The sequence below is a fragment of the Hibiscus syriacus genome, unplaced genomic scaffold (assembly GCF_006381635.1).
Source record: "Hibiscus syriacus cultivar Baekdansim isolate YM2019G1 unplaced genomic scaffold, ASM638163v2 tig00013285_pilon, whole genome shotgun sequence".
In the NCBI taxonomy this organism is placed as follows: domain Eukaryota; kingdom Viridiplantae; phylum Streptophyta; class Magnoliopsida; order Malvales; family Malvaceae; genus Hibiscus; species Hibiscus syriacus.
In genome coordinates, this window is record NW_024062299.1 from 1328043 (window position 1) to 1352925 (window position 24883).

The window sequence follows — 24883 nt, forward strand, 5'->3', positions numbered from 1 at the left end:
CCTTAAGTTCAAAATTTAGAGAGAATATTATTGGGAAAAATAACTTTGAAATTTTTAAATAGTTTAGGGTACTTACAAGGTAATATATGTTTAAAATTTTCTTAATTTATTGACAATATACGCATTCTATAGATGTAATTATTTAAATTTAGAATTTTTAAAGTAAATAATACTTCAAAATTTAAATATAAATGTAAAAGTAATATGACAGATAAAAAAAATAATGGAGAGGTTTTTTTTATTCAATCAGTTCATCACTGACAAATAAGGTGGCAAAAATGCCCTAAAATAAGAATTAATGCAAATGATGAAAATATTAGATTTCGCTAACAAAAGCTTCTTCCAACAATGTTCTCGAACTCTTCATCAAAGCAGGGCTCAACCTAAACATCAAAGTGCAAAATTCCATCTCATCCAACCCACCATCTCCATTCAAGTCCCCTTCTCTCACCATGCAGACCAGTTCATCATCGCTCATACCTTGCAACCCAAGTAACGCCAAGTTCCCCTTCAAGCTCTCCACAGTGATCATCCCTTTCTCCCCATCCATCAACAACCGAAACCCATTGCACAGCTCCTTCATGAACCCTTCTGCGCCTAATTTGTCCACCATTGCAGGGAAGAAATCCTCGAACACAATCTCATCTTGTGCTGCCATTTTTACAACAATGAATGCAGAAAAAGAAAAACCCTAAGATTCTTGAAATGGCATGCAGTGTGGGAATACATAAATGGTATTTATAACTTCATGTAAACAGAGATGTGGGAGGAACTAAGGATGGATTGTCGATGACAACGAGTGTACAGATAAGAGGAAGTTGTTGGGGAAGGTTGTTCTAGCCGGCGTTTTGCTTGGGGTATAAATTTGAAAGATGGCTTCGTTTTGAAAATGTTCTCTTTCCTCGAAGTTGCATGAGGGGTGGTACCGTTTGGTGACGCAGTTTTTATTCATGACCCAATGTTTTTGGATTTATGCGTGTAATTGCGTCCTCGGAAACCAAACCTACACTTCGCACTTTGCACGTCAGGGTCAAGAAACCTAGTTTATGCCTTTCTATTGATGTTACTAGCTATAAAGCTTGGTCATTGGTTTTTGGTCCTTGTACTATGCAGAAATTTGAAACTTAGGCATCATACTTTAATTTGACATAACTTAATATTCTTATTTTTTTAACAATGTAATTAGTAGTTGCCAGGATGGAACAAGGGGGCACTATTGAGGGGTGGTCGCCTCCCCCTAAAAATTTAAATTTATATGTATTTTAGATTTTTTCCTTTTTATTATTTAATGATAATCTGTTTTTATCCTCTAAAATTTTATAAGTTTTCCTTGCCCTAAAATTTTATAAATTTATCTTGCTCAACATAAAATTTTACGCCACCCTTAATAGTTGTTTAATGCATTGACTTAATTGCAAGGTTGAGGCCACAGGAACTTTGTGATCCTAAGTTCGAATCTCACTATGTATTAAATAGTATGCATATGTTCTCAATCTAGATTTTATTATGAATTAAGATGTGTCATGTCAAAGTGTCGATATAAAATTGTTTAAAACACCCCTTAAGTGTCCGACTGTCATGTAAATCTATTTATTGAATTAAGTTATTTGATCTGAATTCTTCTAATAACATCCACAAAACTTTCAATTGATACGTAAGATTTTCAGATAAAAATTCATGTCAATGCTTTAATGGGAATAGTCAACGGTGTTAACAATTTGGACTAACTAATAACATTATGAATAGGACCAAATTTTATATAAAATTAAAAGAAAATAAGGATTAAATTTTAAAATTTAACATGGCGAAAAGACCAAAATCAAAATTTGACCCATAACTCTTTTATTATTTGAAAATATTCCATTATGAGTAAGTTTTTTAACCTACAATGTTTGATACATGTATATATCACTTAGATTTTCATTATTTATAAATCAGAGCATATTAAATGGTTAAGTATATTTAGTAAATTAAATCAAATGGATGTTCCTTGTTCCCATAAGTAATGGGTAAGGGGAGGTAAGATAATAGATTGTTCCCAACACCAGGTTAAGAGCAGCTTCCGTAGAAGACCTCCGAATTATGAAATGCCCTCCGTGTGACTCGATCCCACGACCTCAAGATTAAAAACCTTGTGCTCTACCAACTGAGCTGGATAGTCATCTCTATATTTAAATTAAATCGATGGCTTCAAATAAATTGGATACGTCGCTTTCCTCTCCCGTTCATCGAAATGGATATATACTACATGCAAAGCACTATCGCTAAAATATGTACCACTGGAATAGAATAGTCGAAAATATCTTTTCAAATAATGTTGGACCACACACCTTCTTAATTGTGATTATGTTTATAAGATTTGAAAGATAATAAATTATTAAATTAATCTTACATTACTCGTATTAAACACATTATATATATATATCCTTATCTTATGTACCAACTAAATATATTATCTTTATCTTATGTTGTTTTAAGTGTATCTTAAGTCCACCTTCCATTAGTTAAACAAACTTGATTATCATACTTAATGACTTAAACAGTCTAATAATTTAGTTAATTTATTACGAGGATAAAGTTGAAAACAGTTTATAAACTTGAATAAATCACATTATCTGTATTCTACCCAAACCCTACCATGTTTATTTTATTACAAAGTTTGTCGGACAACTCCACTACTAACGACAACCAACCGGTCCAAATAATACAGCTCCAACTGATTAATTGTTTAATCAATATCCCATACTAATCTTGCTTAATACCTAACCGGAAATAATTTATAAATACGCATATATTTATTATATTTGTAGGTTTGTTATGATGTGTTAAAAACTAAATTGTATTATTAAAATTTAGGAGAGTAATTTTAACTTTTAATACATTAAATATGAATTATAAGTACAATATATATTCATAAGTTAACTTATTATGTTAGATGAATATTATATTGTATTTAAATTGATATTTAATAATTAATAACTAAACTGATAAAAGAAACTTAACGAATACAATATTAATATTTTAAACTTCATTACAACGTTTCAAAAACTTAAGGACAAGTGCTAGATTTCATGCTAGACAAAAGTCGTGGTGGGATTTGAGTAGGGATAGTAAACGGGTACAGTTTCGTGGATTCCGCACCGCATCCGTTCCAATTGGAGCGGGGATGGGTATAATTTTAGCGGGTAGTAGGCGGGTGTGGATTTATAAAGTGGTACCCGTCGTGGGTGGTGGGCGGGTAATGTGTTTGAGATATTACCCGCCCCGCATCCGCCCGCCCCGCATCCGCCCGCCCCACATCCGCCCGCCCAGCTAAATATCTATTAAATTTTGGACCATTATGAATTTAGGTGTAATTTTAGAGACTAATTTATAAATTTTAATAATATATAATATATAACATATAATTTAACTAAATATTAAGGATATTTAGTCTTTAATCTGGTATTTAATTAGTGAAATATTCAGCTCTTTGTTCTTTAGCCCCTCAAAACCCATATTAGCGCACTATGAGCATTAACATCGAAGCAACACAACAATCCAGCTCTGCGACTACATGCTCCCTACAATATGTCTCCATAACATTCGTACAGCCACTCCTCTGACAAATTGAAGCATGCGCTGCTATCCCATCACGAACTGTCTGCGAACCAACTCCAACATCTCATTAGTTTGTTGTCAGGCGGGTCTAGATGGATATGTCGCTAGTGGGTAGTGGGTGTGGGGATGGATTTGAAAATGTACCCGCGTGGGCGGGTGTGGATTTGAAAATTTGTCCCCATCATGGGTGGTGGGCGGGTGGTGGATTGAAAAATAGTAGGTGGGTATGGGGATGGGGGATGGGGTATCCGCACCCGACCCGCCCGTTTGCCATCCCTAGATTTGAGTGTGTTTGAGTGGATAAATAACCATTTTCATCACTTGATTTTGATGATATTTATGTTTCAGTCTTTTAGTTTTTAAAGAAAATAATTTGCTTACTACACTTTTGAATTATTCTATTTTTCACTCTACCATTATAACTAATGACACGATCAAGTATAGATTTTTTAAATTATGAAAATTATCAAGAAAAAATATTCATTTTTTTGTGAAAAATCATTGGTTTTGAATTACCTTTGATCTTCAATGATGGAACATATTTTTCCAAATCCCAACAATAGAGAGATGAAGAAAGAGGAGACTGTAAATCAAATTAATTTTTCATTTTAAGTTATATTTTGTAAGTTTTAATTTTTTTTTGAGAAAATCTAATATGATAAATGATAATATACGATAAGACAAATCCATTAATATCTTCTATAGGATTGAAGAAGACATTAAAAATTGACAATGATTGTGGCTTTTTCACTAGAAAAATACATTTTAAGTCGGTATAAAACCTTATATTTCATTATGTTTTTAATTTAACATGATAAAAACGAATAATGCTAAAATTTAGTGATTAAATTGAAAACAATTACAATTTAATGATGAAAATAAATAAGGTCAAAGTCGAGTGATGCAATTTGTAGTTTACCCGTGTTCGATTTTTTGACTGCTTACCTAATCATACACCCTACTGATTCTTGGTTTCTGGTTTCTTGGGTCAAAACTCAAAACTCTTAAAACGGAATAAATTCACGTGCAAGCGAGACAGTGTGAGGCTGTGAGCAGAATTTAACTTGTTATTTTGATGTTTCCTAAGCTCCACTTAGTTTCTGTAGGTCTTAAAATCAAACTTGTCTTCCAAAATCCGTAAAAACAATGACCACCCTTTGAATCTTCTTCTCTGAAACCCTTCACTTATCTCTAACATCTCAAAAAACCTCTGCTTTTCTCAGGATATGGAAACTAATAGCAAAAACCCAGTCTCTGTTTCTCTCGTTTCATTCATCTTTCTTTTGTGTACTTTTGCTCAGTTTTGCTATGGAGTTGACACAATCAGACAGGAACAAACGGTAGCAGATGGTGACACCTTGGTGTCCGAGAATGATACTTTTGAACTGGGTTTCTTCAGTCCTGAAAACTCAACACTCCGTTTTTTCGGTATCTGGTACAAGATTGATGTTAAAACAGTTGTTTGGGTTGCTAATAGAGACAGTCCAATATCTAACAGAAATGGTGTTTTGAGGATTGGTGTTGACGGTAACCTTGTTGTTCTAAATGGAAACGACAGTTTGGTCTGGTCGTCTAATGTTTCAGGTTTATCGAACAACTCCGCGGCAGTTCTTCAGAACACAGGGAACCTTGTTCTATCAAACAATGAAAGCATCGGTGATACCAGTAGAGCTCATTGGCAGAGCTTCGACGAGCCAACCGATACATTTCTTCCCGGTATGCGAGTTCCGGTGAATTCCGCTATCGGCGAGTTCCGTGTTTTCCGATCATGGAAATCGGCAAGTGATCCTTCACTAGGGAACTACACCATGGGTGTTGATCCTAACGGAGGACCACAGATTATAATATGGGATCGTATGACGAGGCGGTGGCGAAGCGGGCAGTGGAATTCAGTGATTTTTACAGGCATTCCCAATATGAGTAACATCGCTAGTTTCTTATATGGATTCAAGCTCTCTCAGCCTGATGAAAATAGGACACAGTATTTCACATATGATCCTTCGGACCCTTCGGATTTTTTGCGGTTTCGGCTCGGCTGGGACGGGAGGGAACAGCAGTTGAGGTGGGATGTTGATCGGAAAACGTGGACGGTGCTGGAAACACAGCCTGCCCCTGATAACATATGTGATCTTTATAATCATTGTGGGAATCATGCTGTATGTGACCACTTGAAAGCTCCGGAATGCAATTGTTTAGAAGGTTTTAGGCCAAGGATTTCAGATCAGTGGAGTCGAGGGGATTGGTCCGGTGGTTGCGAACGGAGGGTCGAACTGCAGTGCCAGAGGACTAATGGTACTAATACTACCGCAAGGCAAAATGGTGAACCGGATGGATTTAAGGGAACAAGGAGAGTGAAGTTACCAGATTCATCAAGGTTGTTGCTGTCTGCAATGAACATAGATGCTTGCAAATCAAGTTGCTTAGGGAATTGTTCGTGTAGTGCCTATGCATTTGTTTCTGGAATCGGATGCATGATATGGGAAGGAGATTTGGTTGATCTTCAGCATCTGGACCAAGCTGGAAATTTACAGTTCTTTTACCGCATCCATAATTCCGAATTAGGTATGCTGCATCGATAATTTCAATTTCTTGCTCAGGCTTCTTGTGAACTGCATCATGTTAGTGGGCTAAATAGCTCATTTGAACATCAGCTCCGCTGCATCTCACTGCATAATTCTGAACCAAGGTTGAATCTTGTACAAGAATTCGATGTGTACTATTAAATGTTGAAGCAATAATTTGACATGAGACATCTTGTATGAGCTTTTCTGATAGATTAACACTGTTTATTTTCACTTCAACTGTAGATGGAGGTTCGAAGATATCCAACACAGTGATAATTATAATCTCTGTGTCGGGGGCATGCCTCTTGGTGATATCTATATGGCTACTATGGAGATACAGGAAAAAAGTTAAACGTTTGCCTGTAGTTTCATCGATGCCTTGTTGCAAGGACGTTGATGTAGCAGTATTTAACGAGTCCAAGACCAAAGACTTTTCCGCAGATGTATCAGGACCAACCGACATACTTATCGACGGGAATCAAGTTAATGGACCGGAGTTAACAATTGTTAACTTCAGTAGTGTAGAAGCTGCAACAAAGAACTTTTGTGAAGCAAACAGGCTGGGGCAGGGTGGTTTTGGTACCGTATACAAGGTGAATTCGTTTAGCTAATAACAGAGTTCTAATGTATAATGTTATAATTAGCGATCAGATTGACGATAATAATGCTTATCGTTTACATTTATTGCCAGGGAGAGCTGCCTGGAGGTCAAGAAATAGCTGTAAAGAGGCTTTCGGGGACGTCAGGCCAAGGGCTAGAAGAGTTTAAAAATGAGATTATCTTGATTGCTAAACTACAACATAGGAATCTTGTTAGACTATTAGGCTGCTCCATCGAAGGGGAAGAAAAGATGTTGATATACGAGTACTTGCCTAATAAAAGCTTGGACTACTTTCTTTTCGGTATTTTCCGCATTATGCTCGGATTTTCATTAGTTTTTGTACTAAAACATATAATTTACTGATAACTTTAATGGCAGATGAATCCAAGCGAGCGCTGCTAGATTGGAGAACCCGGTTCAGCATTATCGAAGGCATTGCAAGAGGACTACTTTACCTCCATCGAGATTCGAGACTTAGAATCATTCATAGAGACCTGAAAGCCAGCAATATTTTGTTGGATGCAGAGATGAATCCGAAGATTTCGGATTTTGGTATGGCAAGGATCTTCGGGGGGAACCAAAATGAAGCAAATACAGTTCGAGTAGTCGGCACATAGTAAGAAAAAACAACACAAGTTCATAGATATCAAATTACAATGAAAGAACTAATCATTTATGTTTCTGATCTTAAAAATGCAGTGGATACATGTCTCCTGAATATGCAATGGAAGGACTGTTTTCGGTCAAGTCCGATGTGTACAGCTTTGGAGTACTGTTGTTAGAAATCATTAGCGGCCAGCGAAATACTAGCTTCCGATCATCCAATTACACGAGTCTTATAGCATACGTAAGTACAACTGCATGCATCATTTATATCCAAGCAACTGGATTTCGTTATTGAATTTTCCATGCTAAAATGTATTTTTGATGAACTTGTTTTGTCAAGGCATGGAGTCTTTGGAACGAAGATAAAGCTATGGAGCTCGTCGACCCTTTGATTCAGGATTCATGCTCGCCAAACGTAGTGTTGAAATGCATACACCTAGGCATGCTGTGTGTGCAGGACTCGGCAATGAACAGACCGACAATGGCTGCCGTGGTGTTGATGCTGGAGAGCGAAGCCCCAACGCTGCCGATGCCGAAACAGCCCACTTATACCTCCATGAGTAGCTTGGTAGATGCAGATTACAGTATGGATATGCATGAAACTGCTTCTGCATCTTCCAAAGATGTCACGGTGACAATGGTAGATGGAAGATAGATTTTGTATTTGTTAACTTCATCTGCATTGTTTTGAGATGTTGATAGAATATACATATTCTTTGCAGTTTTCAAAGGATATACAGACTTCAATGAGATTGAATTGTAATTATGATTTTTTTTTGTTTCAAAGATTTTGTAATGGGGAGTGGGTGACAAAATGTATTTTATTTTAGTAGTGATTTATACGTTTGGCCATTTCATCATTAACTTTACGTTAAAAGAGAGTTTATTAGCATGAAGAATTTTTTTATATGATCGTATTTTCCTTTCTTAATTTCAGGGGCGAATTTATTAACTGCCTTTTTAATAATGAATTTAATGGTTCAATGCAAATGTTAACTACGTTACATATACTACACTTCAAAACAGCCGGTTTGGTACAAATTGTTTTACATAAAATAAAAGCAAATGAGAAACTATATATAGAACCATGAACCCTTTAACATTTCATCAATAACAAACGAAAAAAGAAAACAATGAAAGTGGTGGCATGTACATGGATGCTACTCTCTATGTGCCTTTTGGGGCATTGTCTCTTGGTTTACGGAGAAGACAATGAGGCTCAAGTCCTCGATGACTTTCTCAATTCCCGCTTGTCGGAAAAACCATCTCCGGTGATTCGTTTTTCGGCAAGGTTTGATGTAAACACAGATAGCATCCAGCCTCAAGATGGATCCATGGAGACCGATAAAATCAGTGCATTGCCGGGACAACCTGACGGTGTTGATTTCAACCATTATTCAGGATATGTCACTGTTGATTCCGAGGCTGGTAGAGCTCTTTTCTACTATTTTGCCGAGTCCCCCGAGAACTCTTCTACAAATCCTTTGGTTTTATGGTTCAATGGAGGTACGGTTCATTAATTATTCGTCCGGTTTACACTCGGCTTGGTTGATCTGATTTCAGGCAATTTCAGGACCAGCATGTTCTTCGTTAGTCGGCGCGATGGCGGAATTAGGCCCTTTCAGAGTAAACAGCGACGGCAAGACACTTTTCCGCAACAATTATGCATGGAACAATGGTCTAACTTCCATTTAATCGTTGCTTTACATTTATGTAGCTATGATAATAAATTTAACTATATTTCAATTCAATTTCGACAGTGGCGAACGTAATCTTCGTAGAATCTCCGGCTGGAGTAGGCTTTTCGTATTCGAATACGACCTCGGATTATCAGAGTATGGGTGACAAAAGTACGGCAAAAGATGCCTACACTTTCATCATCAACTGGCTTGAGAGGTTCCCTCAGTATAAAACCCGAGATTTGTACGTTGCCGGCGAGACTTACGGTGGCCACTATGTGCCTCAGGTTGCGAAAATTATTCTTCATAAAAACAAGAAATCAAATCAAACACTAATTAACCTTAAAGGCATCGCGGTATGTTGGAATCAATATTTACTACTCTAATCTTTTTATTTTTTAAAAAGTATTCTTTGACATAAATTGGAATATATTTTCAGGTTGGGAATGGTGTGATCGATGATCGTACAGCCCTTCTAGGCCGATATGATTATTTTTGGACACATGCCTTGAATTCAGATGAAACTAACAAAGGGATCCACACCTATTGCCATTATTTTGATGATAGAGATCCAGAACAATGTGCAAACTTCATAATCAAATCCAGTACTGAGCGTGGTCATATTGATGAGTACAACATTTATACCCCACGTTGTCAACTCAATTCTTCTTCATCCATAAAAATCTCATCGGATTCGGTAAGACAATACATAAAAACCCAAACGTGAAATATATGATCTCTTCAACATGAACCAATTGAATTAAATCACATGTTCCTTGGTTTATATAATCATATGAATCTTATTTCAGACTAATTTCGATCCATGCTCGAACCACTATATGTTATCTTATTTGAATAGAGCAGCCGTTCAGACAGCTCTCCATGCAAAGGCTTCTGCGTGGGAAATATGCAAGTATGATCTTGCTTCTGTGTCTTGGATTCTAATTTAAGTAAATCTAAACGTAACCATATTATATTATTTCACTCAGCCGCTCGATTCTTAGTGGCTGGACTGATACTGCTGTAACTAGTTTACCCATCATCAAGAATCTCATGTCAAATGGCATCAGAATTTTGTTATACAGGTAAAACCTCAATTGTTTCTTCCCATACGTTTCGTTCAATCTGTCATATAATCATTATCGACATTCGATGGATTTGAAATTCGATTATTTTGCAGCGGTGACTTAGATTCGACATGTCCGGTTACCTCAACCAGATATGCCATAAACAAACTCAAGCTTCACATCAAGTCTGCTTGGCGTCCATGGTCCACGGATAAGGAGGTAAGAGCAAAACCGAAACACCAACATTGTGTTAATTATAGTGTTCAAACCTTGTATTATAACATTTCCCCCCCCCCCCCGAAATTATCAAATCAAAACAATCAGGTCGGAGGATATGTGGTGGAATACGATGGTCTGACGTTTGTGACGGTACGAGGCGCCGGTCGTTTAGTCCCAAGCTACCAACCGGCTCGTGCTCTTACCATGATTTCCTCATTCCTCGAAGGAGCTTTGCCTCCACCATTTTTAATTCAGAACAATAGCTGAAGATGATTATGTCGATGCTCGCTTACAATTTTTCAACTAATAATTATGTGTATGAGACATATTATTCTAATAACCAGTAAATGCAATGTCCATTGATCAATCATTTTTCTTAAAGCCATCAAATAGTACAAATGAAATTTTGAATAATGAAAATAAGATCATACAAGGAAATAGCTAGAAAAATCAACCAAATAATTTGAAAAATAAAAGATACTAACACTGTTATTAGAGTTTTTTTTCTTCCTTTGCTAGTATCATCGACGTAAACATAAAAATGAATATGCTGATGACATCACATTGACAATTGTTTTTATCACAACTCCAATAAAATCTTTTTGAGGAGATTATGAGCACCTACCAATATAATAGTTTGAGGGTCCAAATGTAGATCAATAAGATAATTAAATAAACATCAATACGTCAAATCAAACTTTGAAAAAGAAAAAAATACTATAAGAGAAGATAAAATATACTATAAAAGCATATAAAAAACATCAACTATCTTAATTAGAAAATAGGAAGCCTTATTAAAAAATATAACATAAAATTTCGATTATATAAAAAAAAATAGACATTGAAGAGATATAAAGCGAAAAAAAGAGAAGATGGAAGATAATACAACAATGATTATGATAAAGTACGAATGATAATCATTTTATCAAAGTTCTATCGTATTATCATTCTAATAAACGAAGAGCAAAAACTTAAAAATAAGAAGAGAAAAAAAATCAACTCGATTTGAGATAAGAATTATAATTTAAATATCTAACTAAAAAATATAGTTTATAGGCTTATTATTGAGTTAAGCCATAATTAAATATTCCAAATTATGTTGAACAAGATGAGATTTGTCGATGCTATAGAGGCATAAAAACGAAAGGAAATCAACGGGAATTGACAACCTTGATAATTACAATGCAAATGTTAACTAGGTTACATATACTACACTTTAAAACAACCGGTTTGGTCCAAAGTTTTACGAAAAAATTACATAAAATTAGAGTAAATGAGAAACTATATATATAGAACCATGAATCCTTCAACATGTCATTAATAAGCAATTTTCACTATGAGCATCGCCTTTCCCACCCAACTTACCTCCACAATTAGGTCCAAAGCTGATTTTAAAGCAAGCAACTTCGCTTGAATAGGTGTTTTATTTTTTATGGTAAATGTATTTTTCTTAAAAGTTACGAAGTATATATAAATACAATTATAATTATAAATACATATAATAGACATGCATTTGAATAATTATCATCGGAATTAATTTATATTTATTAGTATATGTAGTACTTTACTAGTTGGATTTGGACTATTTTACCTACATAAACGCCTAACGGCCATAAGGCAGGCCTCATGGTTCACGTTCCTTGATCTATTTCTACGATAATGAAGGGAAGGTAAAGGTCTCACGTTTTTATTTTTTATTTTTTTCTTTCATAATAATCTTCATTTTATTAATAAGTTTCAAAGTTGAAATAAACAAGAGAGCCGCACTTTTTGACAATTTATTCCAAAATAAAGTAAGCAAAAATAGAGGTGGAGATTCTTCATTACTCCATCCATCCATCCATCCTTCTCCTTTACCAATTTTCATCCAACATAATAATAGTGTTTAATTTTGTCTCTTATTCTTCCCCTCTTCAAACTTTTAAAAATTATTTTTATTTTTAGCTATTATTTAACTAATAACAACAATTAACTTTATTACATAAATATAATGACTTCACGTTGACGGTTGTATTTATCACAACTCAATCAAAACCTATTTCGAAGGATTCCACTTATCAACATAAGAGTATATGTATGAGAGTTTAAATATACATCAAGATAATCAAAATAAATGTTAGTCAGAGAGACAATGTAAAATTCAAAAAAACGTGTTATAATAGCATATGAAAAATGTCAATCATCTTTATTAAAAGATAACGTGTTATAATAGCATATGAAAAAGGTCAATCCTCTTTATTAAAAGATTAGAAGACTTATTAAATAAAGATACAAAAACTCGAATATATAAACAAAAAGAAATTGAAGAGATAAAAAGGAAAAAGAAGAAGAAGAAGAAATGTAATACAACCCATCAAGAATTATGATAAAACATAAGTGACATTTGTTTGATCAACGGTATTACCATTATGACAAACAAGGAAAAGAAACCTAAAAAGAGGAAGAGAAAAAAAAACTAAGCTTTAATTTTACCACTTTTTAGATATTTAGTTTTTTCTACTTGTTTGATTTAAAAATTAATTTTTTTATTAATTAAAAAAAATTAAATTTTAATAGAGGATATATATTTAATTATGCATTACCAATTAAATTAGATTTTAAACAATACATTTGAATATTGAAATATTATATATTTTTCTAAAACTAATTAACTCTAATTCGTTTTAAAAACATAAAAGTAAAGAGACTAAATTTATGTAACTAAGAGGAGAGTCTGAAAAAATAGCATTTAATTTTATTAAATAAAGAAAAAATATCGTAAAATTATAAGAAGAGTCTATAAAAATAAGAATAAATTAATCACATAAATTAAATATTCTTACTAAAACTATCGAAATACACAAACTAGTCACCCCTAAAACCATTGAAGTACACAAACTAGTGACCTGAGATTAAAAAATGACTATACAAAGAAAGGATTAAAAATTTAACTAAACAACTCGACCATATGATAGATACAAACAAATTCTATTGTCGACGATGAATGATAAAAACTATAAACATTAACATAAAAATACATAGAACAATGACGATTTGTTGATAAATTGACATTACCATAACTCAATAGACTCTTATATTCTATGATTGTAAGTATCTTTCAATATTCAATCCAAAATTTCAATATAGTGATAGATCAACATGATAATCAAATAAATAACATCTGAATATGAAGAGACGACATCATATCTAACCTCAAGAAAAGAGAAAAGACATACAACAAAAGTAGACAAAGAACATGCTACAAGAGCAATATAATAGGAAAAGAGATAAGAAATAACATAACTCGAATTAAAGGAGGGTCGAATTATGATTATCCATTCAAATTAAAAAAAATGAAATTAAATATTCTTAATCTTTTTTTTTATGAAATAAAGATGAAAAAGTTACACGAATTAAACTCTTCTGTCAAAACACAGCCAACAGCTTCTTGTTGCACCAAGTTGACGACTTCCATTGGTGGAGTGGTGAAAATCATGTGGACTTCGCCCCTCGCTGTAGTTAACTTCGCTAACGTATCAACCACCTTGTTTGCAGCCCGGTGAATATGCTTCAAACCCACATTCCAATCCCGATGTAACAACCCCTTAACACAATCTAGGAGCGTGATGATCGAAGCTCTTTTATAACTTTCCTGCAGCATTCGAACAACCTCCAAACAATCAGTTTCCACCATTATTTGCCTCTCCCCAAGATTCCAAGCATGAGAAAGTCCTTCATGAATACCCCACAATTCCGCTTCAACAATAGAGTAAATTATGATCGCTTTAGAGAATCCAAGCATCCAACCACCATTCGAGGATCTAATAACACCCCTACATGTAGCAAATCCATCACCTATTTTTCGGGAACCATCGGTATTAACCTTACACCAATTGAGAGGAGGCGGAAACCAAGGATCAATCGTATTCAACAAACGACGAGAAGATTGAGCTAATGATAAGGCTGAACCTAATGCACTACTAGCTTCACGGCTTAGTTGCCTACCCCGCACTAGTACGGAATCATTCTCAATGTACTCCGGGTCAAAAATCCTTCTATTCCGATCCTTCCAAATTAACCACAGAATCGAACCAAACAATAAATTCCAATCCCCTTCTTCTCTCGCATAAAACTTCGGGAAAGCGATATTAATCTGCACCCATTCTTTAAGATCTCTTGTGAAAATATCATCTAATTTTTCATTTTTTATTAAAGATGCCCAAATTACCATGGATGATTGACATTGGCGAAATAGATGATATGTTGTTTCACCCGAACGCCCACAAATTCCACAACAAGAATGAGTGGCCATATGGCGTCTTACTCTTTCCGTATTCGTAAGTAATCGATCCTTCGCTAATAGCCATAAGATCTCAGTTATCCCAAATTTACTTTTTCATTATCGAAAATAAGTCATTGGCCAAAGAGCAATTAAAATCCCAAAATCTGCTTTAATTATTTATAAATAAATCTTAAAGAAATAGGTGTGGATAGGCCTGTTGGGAAGAAGATAGGCTACGTATAAGAACGGAGTCATTAAATTAGAAAGTGTTAACTAATACCAACATTAACAATATCATTGTTTTATTTGGTCCAATTATGGTGTTGGTCCCTCCATTATGTTAAGTCTTCGGATTTAATCCATCTACTTTAATTCAACATACTTTTGTCTCTGTATTTTTAATACTTTTAATAGGTTAAAATTACTAACATTATTTTTGGTACAATAATATATATTTGGTTCAATATTTGTTGACAAATTCAAATTAGATATTATAGTAGTTTATTACGAGAACAACTCTTTAAACTCAATTTATTCCATTCACAACGTCAGAATTCAAATCTCTAAATCGAATGATATTATGTTTAGACAAATACAAACCTATCAACTCATAGATATTAAGATAATAATATAAACCGAGTCAAAACTCCACCATCATTTGGAGGTTGACCTAATAGGTTCTTTTTATAAGAGGTTTACCTAATAGGTTGAGAAATTTAAAAGTATAATAAAATAATATAAAAATGCATTAAGTCACATGATATATTTTTCTTACAAGCCACATAAATTTGGACTTTTAGACAGTTGACTTTAGATGGGAACCACTCGTAACGGAGGGTTGGTGTCGGAAGCCGTTACACGGTAACCGTTGCGTTTACCTTTTCAATCTTCTTTCTTCTCTGCTCTGAGCTTTTAATGCCAAATTAATTTCTTTACTTTTCCACCCGTTTTATCCTTAAAAGTTAATAGCCCCATCAACGGTTTTAAAGATATGACTCAGCAAAGACGTTTCCCAATTTGACCCTCTAGTTCCTTGGCGCCACAAATATGGCTTTTTCTTATCATTAATGAAAGGGTAAACTGCTCCTAAATTTTAGATTATGTGTTCATTGGCTAATAAACTTTAAAATATTTTAATTTAAACACTAAATTGTAGTTTTAAGTTTAATTTTGATACATAATTGTTAAATCGTTAACGGTGTAGTGACGCGATTATTTCTTTCTCATTTTATTATAAAAAATTATCAACTATTTTAATAATCATTGTCGGGCAATCATCACCCCTCATTGATGTGATCACAAAAATATTGACATCAAAACGCTCGTATTTTATTTAAATTTCTTCTTCTCGAATTTGGTTTCCACGAAACTCATTCAAATCCACTGAAAATTCATCAAAATTTTTGATGTTCTAATGCTCTGATCCTCTTCAATGGTCGTCTAATAAGACTATTTTCAAAGTCTGTTGTTTGTCTTCTCAAAAAAAAGACTTCTTACTACTTATTTTTTAACAAATACGTCAAACCCCTCAATTCCTAAAATGTCCTCAAACTCATCAAATGATAGATTTTTTATGTTTAATTTCGTGAATTTTAAATAGGTTTTGAGTAAATCTAAAAAAAAGTGATAGATGACAATGAGATATTTTCGGTGTTCAAGGTGATTACAAAAAATATCAACGAATAATAATTCCTTGTGATGGCTAAAATAGGTGAGAAATTTCTAATTTAGATGAGGATGATTATGAGGTGGAATAAAAAAATATTTTCTTCCAAATCAACACACATTAGTGCCAAAACTACCACATCATCGCATCATATCGATTTAACAGTCCAATGTCGAAATTGAACCCAAAATAAAAATCAATGCTTAAATTGAAGTATTTTAAAGATTAATGACAAGATTGATACACAACTTAAAGTTTAGTGACTAATAGTAATTTACCTTTAGTGAAAATATATGATTGACAACCTCTATATTCTTGATCAATTTAAGTATAATTAAACTAATTGTTTAATATTAGATTAGATTATAATTTTATTAACTAATAATCAAGTGACTTAATCATTGTTTAATTAAATTTGATGTAATTGATCGAATTAATGATAATTTAATCTTAAAATAATAATGAAATAAAACATTAAGCAGTCAAAATATTTGAGACACTAAAATAAAAAAATATAATTTAATCTTAAATTTGTGCAAAATGCGCGTTATTCTATTCCCATTGAGGAGGATATTATAGTCATTTCATCGCTCAGAAACTTACCTTCTTCACTAAACTTCATCTCTCTCTCCTTGCTCAAGTGAGAAACAAAGTTCTTCTCTCTCTCTCTCCACAACTTCCAAAACCTCATAAACCTTCCTTTTTCCCCCGAAGCTCTGAGAAGGAAAGCTGAGGATATTCGTCGAGTTAGAAACGAGATGGCAACTCAGCTCCCTGACGATTTCAAGTGCCCTATATCTCTCGAGATAATGTCCGACCCGGTTATCCTTCCATCGGGTCACACCTTCGACCGAGCATCAATCCAACGATGGCTAGACGCCGGCCACCGGACTTGTCCGATTACCAAACTTCCCTTGCCTGAACACCCTTGTCTTATCCCGAACCACGCCCTCCGCTCCCTAATTTCCAACTATACCCTCGTCGCTCCTTCAAAGTCACAGCCTTGCCCTCAACCCCAAACCCTCATCTCTGCTCTGACCTCTCCATCGTCCCCTCTCGAAACCAAGCTCAAGTCGCTCACACAGCTCGCCAGACTCACCAAACATGACTCAGCACTTCGCCGTAAACTAACCGAGTGGGGAGCTGCCCCCGCGGTTCTCAAGTGTGTCGACTCGGAGGAATCGAATTTACAAGAGAAGTCGCTCTCTTTACTCCTTAATCTCAGCCTAGATGATGATAACAAAGTGGGTTTAGTCGCGGAAGGCGCGATTAACCGGGTCGTCAAGGTCTTACGTCTGGGGTCACCCGATTGCAGAGCCATAGCTGCAACGATTATAACCAGCTTGGCTGTCCTGGAAGTCAATAAAGCGACGATAGGGGCATACCCGGATGTGATTCAGGCATTGGTTTGGCTTCTTATTTCAGGGCAAGGAAGGGAAAAGAAAGAGGCCGCAACTGCTCTCTATGCACTCTGTTCATTTGCTGATAACAGATGGAGAGCTATAGATTGCGGGGCGGTGTCGATACTGGTCCGATTATTGGATTCCGGCTTGGAAAGGGCGATTGAAGTGTTGGGATTATTGGTGAAATGCAAAGAAGGGAGAGAGGAGATGATGAAGGTTAATGGGTGTGTCAAGGTTTTGGTTCATGTTTTAAGGAATGGGACCTCAAGGGGAGTTCAATATGGACTGTTTACATTGAATTGTTTATGCAATTGTTGCGAAAGGCTTTGTTTCGAAGCGATGAACGAAGGAGTTTTGGAGATTTGTATTGGGTTAATGGAGGAAGAGAACGAGAAGATAAGGCGATACACTTCAAGTTTGATTCAGACTCTCAGAGACAATCATGCTATCGGATGAATCCAACAAAGCTTTCAGCGTTGGAAATGGAGGTGAGTTGTTGTTGTTCAGTTCATAGTTTGATTGTACAATAGGAAACACAGATTAGATTTTTGTATCCATGTATATCTGAAATAAAGGCCAGGCATGGTGAAAGGGAGGGCTTGCTGGTTCTCCCTTGTTAAATGTTGTAGTGAAAAAGAAAAAAAAAGTTCAAAATTTTTGTTACTTCAGTTACAATTGTGTATTGATTTAGAAAATTTCTTGTTGATTGAAGCATGCTCCTGCTATGTCTTTGATCTCTTTTCGATTCCGAAACTTGTTAAAAAGAATTCGAAAATACTAAAGCATTGAACTTGAGCAATGGTATACTTTGATAAGCTACCATAGTGTTTTTTGTTTGCTAATTTGCATGTTGCAACCATTTGAATGAGACTTGATACATTCTTTCATCAGTTTGCTAATTTCTGATGTTGTGATTGCTTAACTATTTATAGGTTCTAAATGTTGATTAACAAATATGAACACCTAAAGGGTCCGTTACGAATACGACATTGGGCCTTTCGGCTTGGTAGTTTTTCTCCAAGGATAACTTGGATTGTGCAGATTGTAATGTAGCCAAAAATGAACCTTTTACACTTTTTATTGTTAAGCATAAGAAGAAAAGCTTACCCTACCTTGATTTAGACTTTAGATTATATAAATAGAATGGGGTATGCCTATGCACATAGTTGTTATTGTAAGAACAAACTAGGAACGCTGAGTGAGTAAAACAACTATTGTTTGTGCAAACCTAGTTTCTCTGCCTGGCTATGTGAGAAGATGATTGGTTCGTTCAAGCGGTTCAATATCCACACGTTATAACTTGGTCCGATTCCCTGTTGTGAATTGTGATCTTAGAGACGAGTCATGAATCTTACATCGGCTGTGTATGTCTGAACATAGCATGGTATTATGAAACTCGGCATGCGTTTTAAAAGTTTTTTTTTTGTAAAAAAAAAGGCATGAATTAACCAAAGTGCAGTTGTCTGGTGAAAGAAGCAAAGTTTGTGCTTTTACTTTCTGCATTTCATATTATAAAGAAGAAAAGTGATCATTGTCGGTCCAATCCAACAAGCAGTACATTTTTTTTTACTTTATAATGTTTAACATTATATTTCTTCTTTTTCTTTTGTTTGATGGCGACATAGATCAAGTGAACAAACCAAATCATGCAACAAAGAGAGCTTTGCCTAGTGTAAAGGCAGCACTTGGGTTACTTTTGTTCATGATCTGCCCAACTTGAATTGCAAAAGTGCAATTTCATCTTTGTTGAATCATTTGGTTGGTCTTTTGGGCCTAATAGGTCACCGACGATAAGTCATTGGTTTGTGTTTATAAGCCTTTGGGCCTAGGAAGAAGAAGTGTTTTACGGCTAAAGTTGAAATTAGGAGGGATAAAATTCGAGTCGGCTCGAAAAAAAATTATTATTTTTAAAATTTTGAGTTATTTGATGAAATTTTTTGTTCAGATTTCAAGCCCGGGTCAAGTTTGAATTTGTAAAGTTTGAATAATCGAAAAATCATAAATTAAAACTGACATCATTATAAGATTTAGTTAAGTAATTTGATTGTTTTGTGATTTAATCCTAGATATTTATATTTCTTCAATTATACCTTCGTTTTAAGTCTATTTTGACTCAATTTGAACAATATGCTCTTCAACTAGTTTAGAATATATGTGTAACTTCAATTCTTCTTTTTGACAATAAATGTTCTCCTTTTGCAATTTAATCCCTCAATTTTATATTTATTCAATTTCATTCTCTAACTATAGTACACAATCTTTCTTCTCATCAATTTACTTGATTCCTTTATACTTTCATCAATATTTTATCTTCAAAATTCATTCTTTAAAAAATAATATTATAAATATATTTATGATTTTTATATGATATTTGATTAATTAAATAACATTGTGAATATTGCTTACACATTTGGAACATAATATATATATATATATATATATCATAAATTTTACTTGAATTTTTTTTTAGTAAAATTTGAATGATAAAATGGTACTTATAAACTCGACTAACTCAATTTTTTTTTTCATTTGACTAGATCAAATATTCACCACTAATTGGAGTCCTCTCAAAAAAGACTTCCTTTCGATTTATAGGCTTAAGTGTATTTTCTATCTATTCGATTGACTCATAAGTGGAATGACTCCCTAAAAAGTTTTATCTTTTATTAATAAATAATTAATAAATAACCTGATTTATAGAATTACACTATAATTTAGTTTTAGTATTATCAATTAAAATTTGAGTCAATGTCTTATACTTACAGGCCTAATTATAAATATGTGCTAATTGAAACCTAATAATGAATCACAAGGAAATATTGTACTTATGGCCATGGAAAAGAAGATAAAGGTGGGTTAGGGGCAAGAGAAGGCAGCTACTGTATTTAATCATCCAGAACGTACATTATAGGGTTTGGGATTTGGGGTACATATGCTCAACAAAAAGTTGTGGACTTGAACGTCACCTCTTTTGACCATGTGGTAGTTTTCGTGGTGGTTTACCAACAGTTCCCTTGGTGCAACATGAAGCAAGCAACCTTCCATGATACAATCAATCTCCCAAAGCCAACCACCAAAAAGCAGCCCAAATTATAGCCATGATTATGTAATAGGAAGTTCTGGTAAGTAACTCATAAGTGGTCTTTGTCATAAAAAAAAATGTTGTTCTTAAAAAATTCGAGTTCGAACAGTTATATATATAAGGTGTTTGCTGTCAATGATTAAGAAAAAATGTAAACAAATAATTTATACCCTCTCTAATCTCCTTTTTCACATGTTATTATTCTTAAATATTTTATTATGCATTTATGAATTGAAATTATACAAATTCTTTTTAAGAAAGCTTCTCCTCTTGGGTAAGTCTATGATAGGTTAGCACATGGTATTTTAAGCTTAGAAGCTATATCACGTACCTAATGAGTCGATGCCCAAGCTTTATGAATTAATGGTGTTTTATTAAAGACAAATTAGGTATAACTACTACCCAAATACATGGATTAAACACTAATTAGCCGTATATGGTTGTTTGATTACAAATTTTCTTTTGAAAGACTCTTGAAAAGTGGGTTTTCATTTTTGGGTTAATTCCAACCAACATCCTCAAACTATGATCCGTGGTTTAAATTGATTCTAAAACTTCAAACATTTTGATTAAATCCTCAAACTTTTTGTCAATCTATGATAGGTTAAGCTTTAACTATAAACTTTCAATTACACCATAAAAAATTGACATCTTCTTTATTATATTGTATTATTAAGGACTTATTTAGATATAACCAAACTTTCAGTAGCGCTAAACTTGGGCTTAACTTCAATTATATCAAAGGGTTGTTAAAATCTAGACAATGTGATAACATGGATATAACGACATCATTTTGGTGCGGTTATTGACGTTTAAAACGATGTCATTTTAAGCACTAAAGTTTAGGACTGCATCGATTTTGTCACTAAACCTTCAAACAATTCACTATTTAAAATGTTTATATTTCATTCATCTTTCTTCTTCTAAGATTAGTTTTCCACGAAACCCGTCTAAATTTGATAAAATTAAACCCAAAAAAAATCTATCATTTTTAGGGATTTAGGGCTTTCTCAAATTTGAGTGGTTTGGGATGTTTGATCGAAAATTTGAATGACGAGAAGCATTATTTCAAGAAGAACAAGAACATACCTCAAAACTAATCTCATCATACTGTTATTGGAGGAGAACAAAATATTAGCACGTCAAACCCTTAGATGGGATTTTCATCATTTTGAGTGAGTTTTGTGGAAAACCAATCCGATGAGAAGGAATATGAGTGAATTGTGAACATTTCGATATTGATCTTGCCATGAATTGTGACCGTGACAAGTGATGGCTGGCTAGAAAAGTTCAGTGTCAAAAAGTTTAGTGGCAAAATTGATACACTCCAAAAGTTCAGCATATAAAACGATGTTGATTTGGGCATCAATAGCCTCAAGTCATTTTGTTCACATCATCACAGTGATGGAAAGATATGTCTATGTCATCATGCCATTAAAATTTAATGGTCCGATGATATAATTGAAGTAAAAATCAAAGTTTAGTTCCATAATTAGAGAAATCAAAATTTAGTGGTATAAATGATACACCGCTTATAGTTCATTGCTATCTTGTGTAGTTTACCCTATTATGTAAGCCAATTTCTCCTTAATTTTCCTAGCGAGAGTGATTGACAAAAGAAAAGGCCACATTATATTTCTTTAAACGTCACTATAATTCTTTAAATAAAGGGTCTTCCTTCCTCTCCCTCCCTGCCTAAAACAGAACATTTCCATCAACCAACCAAAAGAAAAGCTTTCAAAAGCAAAGAAAACAGAGCTAACCAAAAGACAAAATGGTTGCCAAAGTATACATTGAGTAAGAATTCTATCTTGTTTCTTTGGGGTTTGCTCTTCTTTGAATCTGTTGCTATGTTGCTGGTCTTGCTCTGTTTTTTCTTTTCTCCTGCATTTACTGGTGAGATCCGTTTGTTAAGTGTATGGAAATATATTGGTGTCAAATGTTTCACTTTTGAATTTGATTCTCTATTTGCTTATATGATTCTTTATGAAAGATCCAAAAATGCCATCTTTTAGTTGATGGCAGTGAAGACTGCGAACCACAACAGAGAAACACAGTTGAAATTTGGCCGTATCGACATGTATCGTTTGGATCAAGTTTGAAATTTTGGTTAGATTTTAATGCGTGTAGAGCATGATTTGTACTTAATATGAGTAAGCTGTGTTCAATTATCCAAGGGAAAAAGACCAGACAGAAATTGCTCTTATTTAGCAAGAAACCAAAAGAAAGTGATGGTGAAACATGACCTACCATTGAAATTATAATGAGAAACATGGTCCCAGCGGTCCATTATTATGGTAACTCGGTTTCTTTTATGCGTGTAATTTACAAAGTGGCTTTCATTTTCATGGCTTTTAATGCTTGCAGATAAGCTTATATAATACATCTTCAATATCACCTTTTGTTTTCCCTTCTAGAAAGAAAACTGTTTATGTAGAGGATATGGGGCGTCCCATCATCCACTTTCTTTCTTTTTTGTTTTTTTGATTGAAGATCTTAAGGTGTCCGGTAATCATACGATTATATTCAAAGAATATTAAATTCATTATCACGCGATCTAACGGATGTTGTCGTTGCAGTTACTATTCCATGTATGGACATGTTGAGAAGCTGGCCCAAGAGATTAAGAAAGGAGCTGAATCTGTTGTGGGTGTAGAAGCCAAACTTTGGCAGGTTTGATTATCCTTACTATGGCTTATTTAGTTGGATTATTTGTTCCGTTCATTTCGGGTTTAGATTATTATGGATTTGAATCATTTCCTAATGGAGTTAAGAAATGCTTTTTTCGAGTTGGAATTGATAAGTCTAGTTGAGCATAAACAGGTTCCGGAAACACTGCCGGAGGAAGTTCTTGGAAAAATGCACGCACCACCGAAGTCTGACGCCCCTATCATTACACCAGACGAGCTCTCCGAGGCGGACGGTGTGCTTTTCGGCTTTCCTACTAGATTTGGTATGATGTCTGCACAGTTCAAAGCTTTCATGGACTCAACCGGTGGTCTGTGGAGAACACAGGCCCTGGCTGGCAAACCAGCTGGGATTTTCTATAGCACTGGTTCCCAAGGAGGTGGACAAGAGACTACCCCGTGAGTAAATTTGTTCCATTTGACTATTTACAAAGTATTAAAATTAGTAACTTCCAAAATAACTTCTAATGGGGAGAATTTTCTTTTTGCAGCTTAACTTCAATCACTCAACTTACTCACCATGGTATGCTTTTTGTGCCCATTGGATATTCCTTTGGTGCTGGTATGTTCGAGATGGAGCAAGTGAAGGGTGGAAGTCCTTACGGTGCTGGAACTTTTGCCGGGGATGGATCGAGACAGCCGTCGGAGCTCGAGCTAGCACAGGCTTTCCACCAGGGGAAGTATTTTTCTGACATCGCAAAGAAGCTCAAGGGAACAGCTTGATGATATTTCACTTAATATTCCACTTTATAAGCATGTGTTTGTTTTTTTTTTCACCTTTTTCATTTGACTTGCTCGACATCTTGTCACAGACTTGCATTGTTTCTTCAAGAATAAATCAGTGGATTTATCTCCATTATTATACATGAAAGTACCAATTCAACGCCCAAAGATGAAAAGAATCTGTATATAATAATGGCCATCAACAGATCAATTCCAAGTCATCAAAAGTTGAATTAAAAAGAAAGCTGGTGGCAAGACAATACATCAATCAAGAATATAACAATTAAAAAGTACTTTATTTTGTTTAAAAAATAAGAAAAATTAATGACTAGTCACTTGTCACAGGTGATTCTTCAACATTAAGCTTCCTTGGATTCTTGATATATTAAGCTCTTTAATATGTTCTCTCTGATATTTATCATTATTTTTCTCTTTGGCATTACTTAATAAACTTGCATTATATCTTGTGATTAGATATAGGTGCTGTTGAAAGCACAAGGGAAAAATAGATTTTAAAGTGATCTGATCAATGGTAAAGATTCATATAGATTGAAAGAAGTAAATAGTTGAGTCTTAGTGAGCCTCCTACGTATATAAAGTGTGATCGAAAATTTTATTATCTTGTAGAATTTCTAGATGAGTTTGATGTAACTCGAGTGTTATCTTGATATTAAATATATAAGATATTGACGTTCATGCACGAGTGTGATTGAAAAATTAATGCA

The 24883-nt window shown here is 34.3% G+C and overlaps 5 protein-coding genes across 5 annotated transcripts; 4 read left to right on the forward strand and 1 right to left on the reverse strand.

The window, feature by feature from the left end:
- Positions 1–316: 316 nt before the first annotated feature.
- LOC120205825 (calcium-binding protein KRP1-like) lies at positions 317–721 on the reverse strand. The gene has a single exon (XM_039205618.1). The coding sequence runs from the start codon at positions 656–658 to the stop codon at positions 317–319; it is 342 nt and encodes a 113-aa protein (XP_039061549.1). The 5' UTR covers positions 659–721.
- A 4031-nt stretch (positions 722–4752) lies between these two features.
- LOC120206071 (G-type lectin S-receptor-like serine/threonine-protein kinase B120) lies at positions 4753–8168 on the forward strand. Its single transcript, XM_039205819.1, has 6 exons — positions 4753–6162; positions 6408–6757; positions 6856–7066; positions 7144–7381; positions 7465–7612; positions 7712–8168. The coding sequence occupies exons 1-6, from the start codon at positions 4827–4829 to the stop codon at positions 8024–8026; spliced, it is 2598 nt and encodes an 865-aa protein (XP_039061750.1). The 5' UTR covers positions 4753–4826; the 3' UTR covers positions 8027–8168.
- A 333-nt stretch (positions 8169–8501) lies between these two features.
- On the forward strand, positions 8502–10667 carry LOC120206072 (serine carboxypeptidase 1-like). The gene is made up of 8 exons (XM_039205820.1): positions 8502–8877; positions 8945–9049; positions 9132–9406; positions 9490–9747; positions 9860–9981; positions 10055–10135; positions 10231–10336; positions 10442–10667. The coding sequence occupies exons 1-8, from the start codon at positions 8505–8507 to the stop codon at positions 10601–10603; spliced, it is 1482 nt and encodes a 493-aa protein (XP_039061751.1). The 5' UTR covers positions 8502–8504; the 3' UTR covers positions 10604–10667.
- Positions 10668–16899: 6232 nt separating this feature from the next.
- On the forward strand, positions 16900–18334 carry LOC120206075 (U-box domain-containing protein 8-like). Its single transcript, XM_039205821.1, has one exon. The coding sequence runs from the start codon at positions 17022–17024 to the stop codon at positions 18120–18122; it is 1101 nt and encodes a 366-aa protein (XP_039061752.1). The 5' UTR covers positions 16900–17021; the 3' UTR covers positions 18123–18334.
- Positions 18335–22391: 4057 nt separating this feature from the next.
- Positions 22392–24299, forward strand: LOC120206076 (probable NAD(P)H dehydrogenase (quinone) FQR1-like 1). Its single transcript, XM_039205822.1, has 4 exons — positions 22392–22545; positions 23328–23421; positions 23572–23834; positions 23927–24299. Exons 1-4 carry the CDS (start codon positions 22523–22525, stop codon positions 24156–24158), a joined length of 612 nt encoding a protein of 203 aa, XP_039061753.1. The 5' UTR covers positions 22392–22522; the 3' UTR covers positions 24159–24299.
- Positions 24300–24883: the final 584 nt, after the last annotated feature.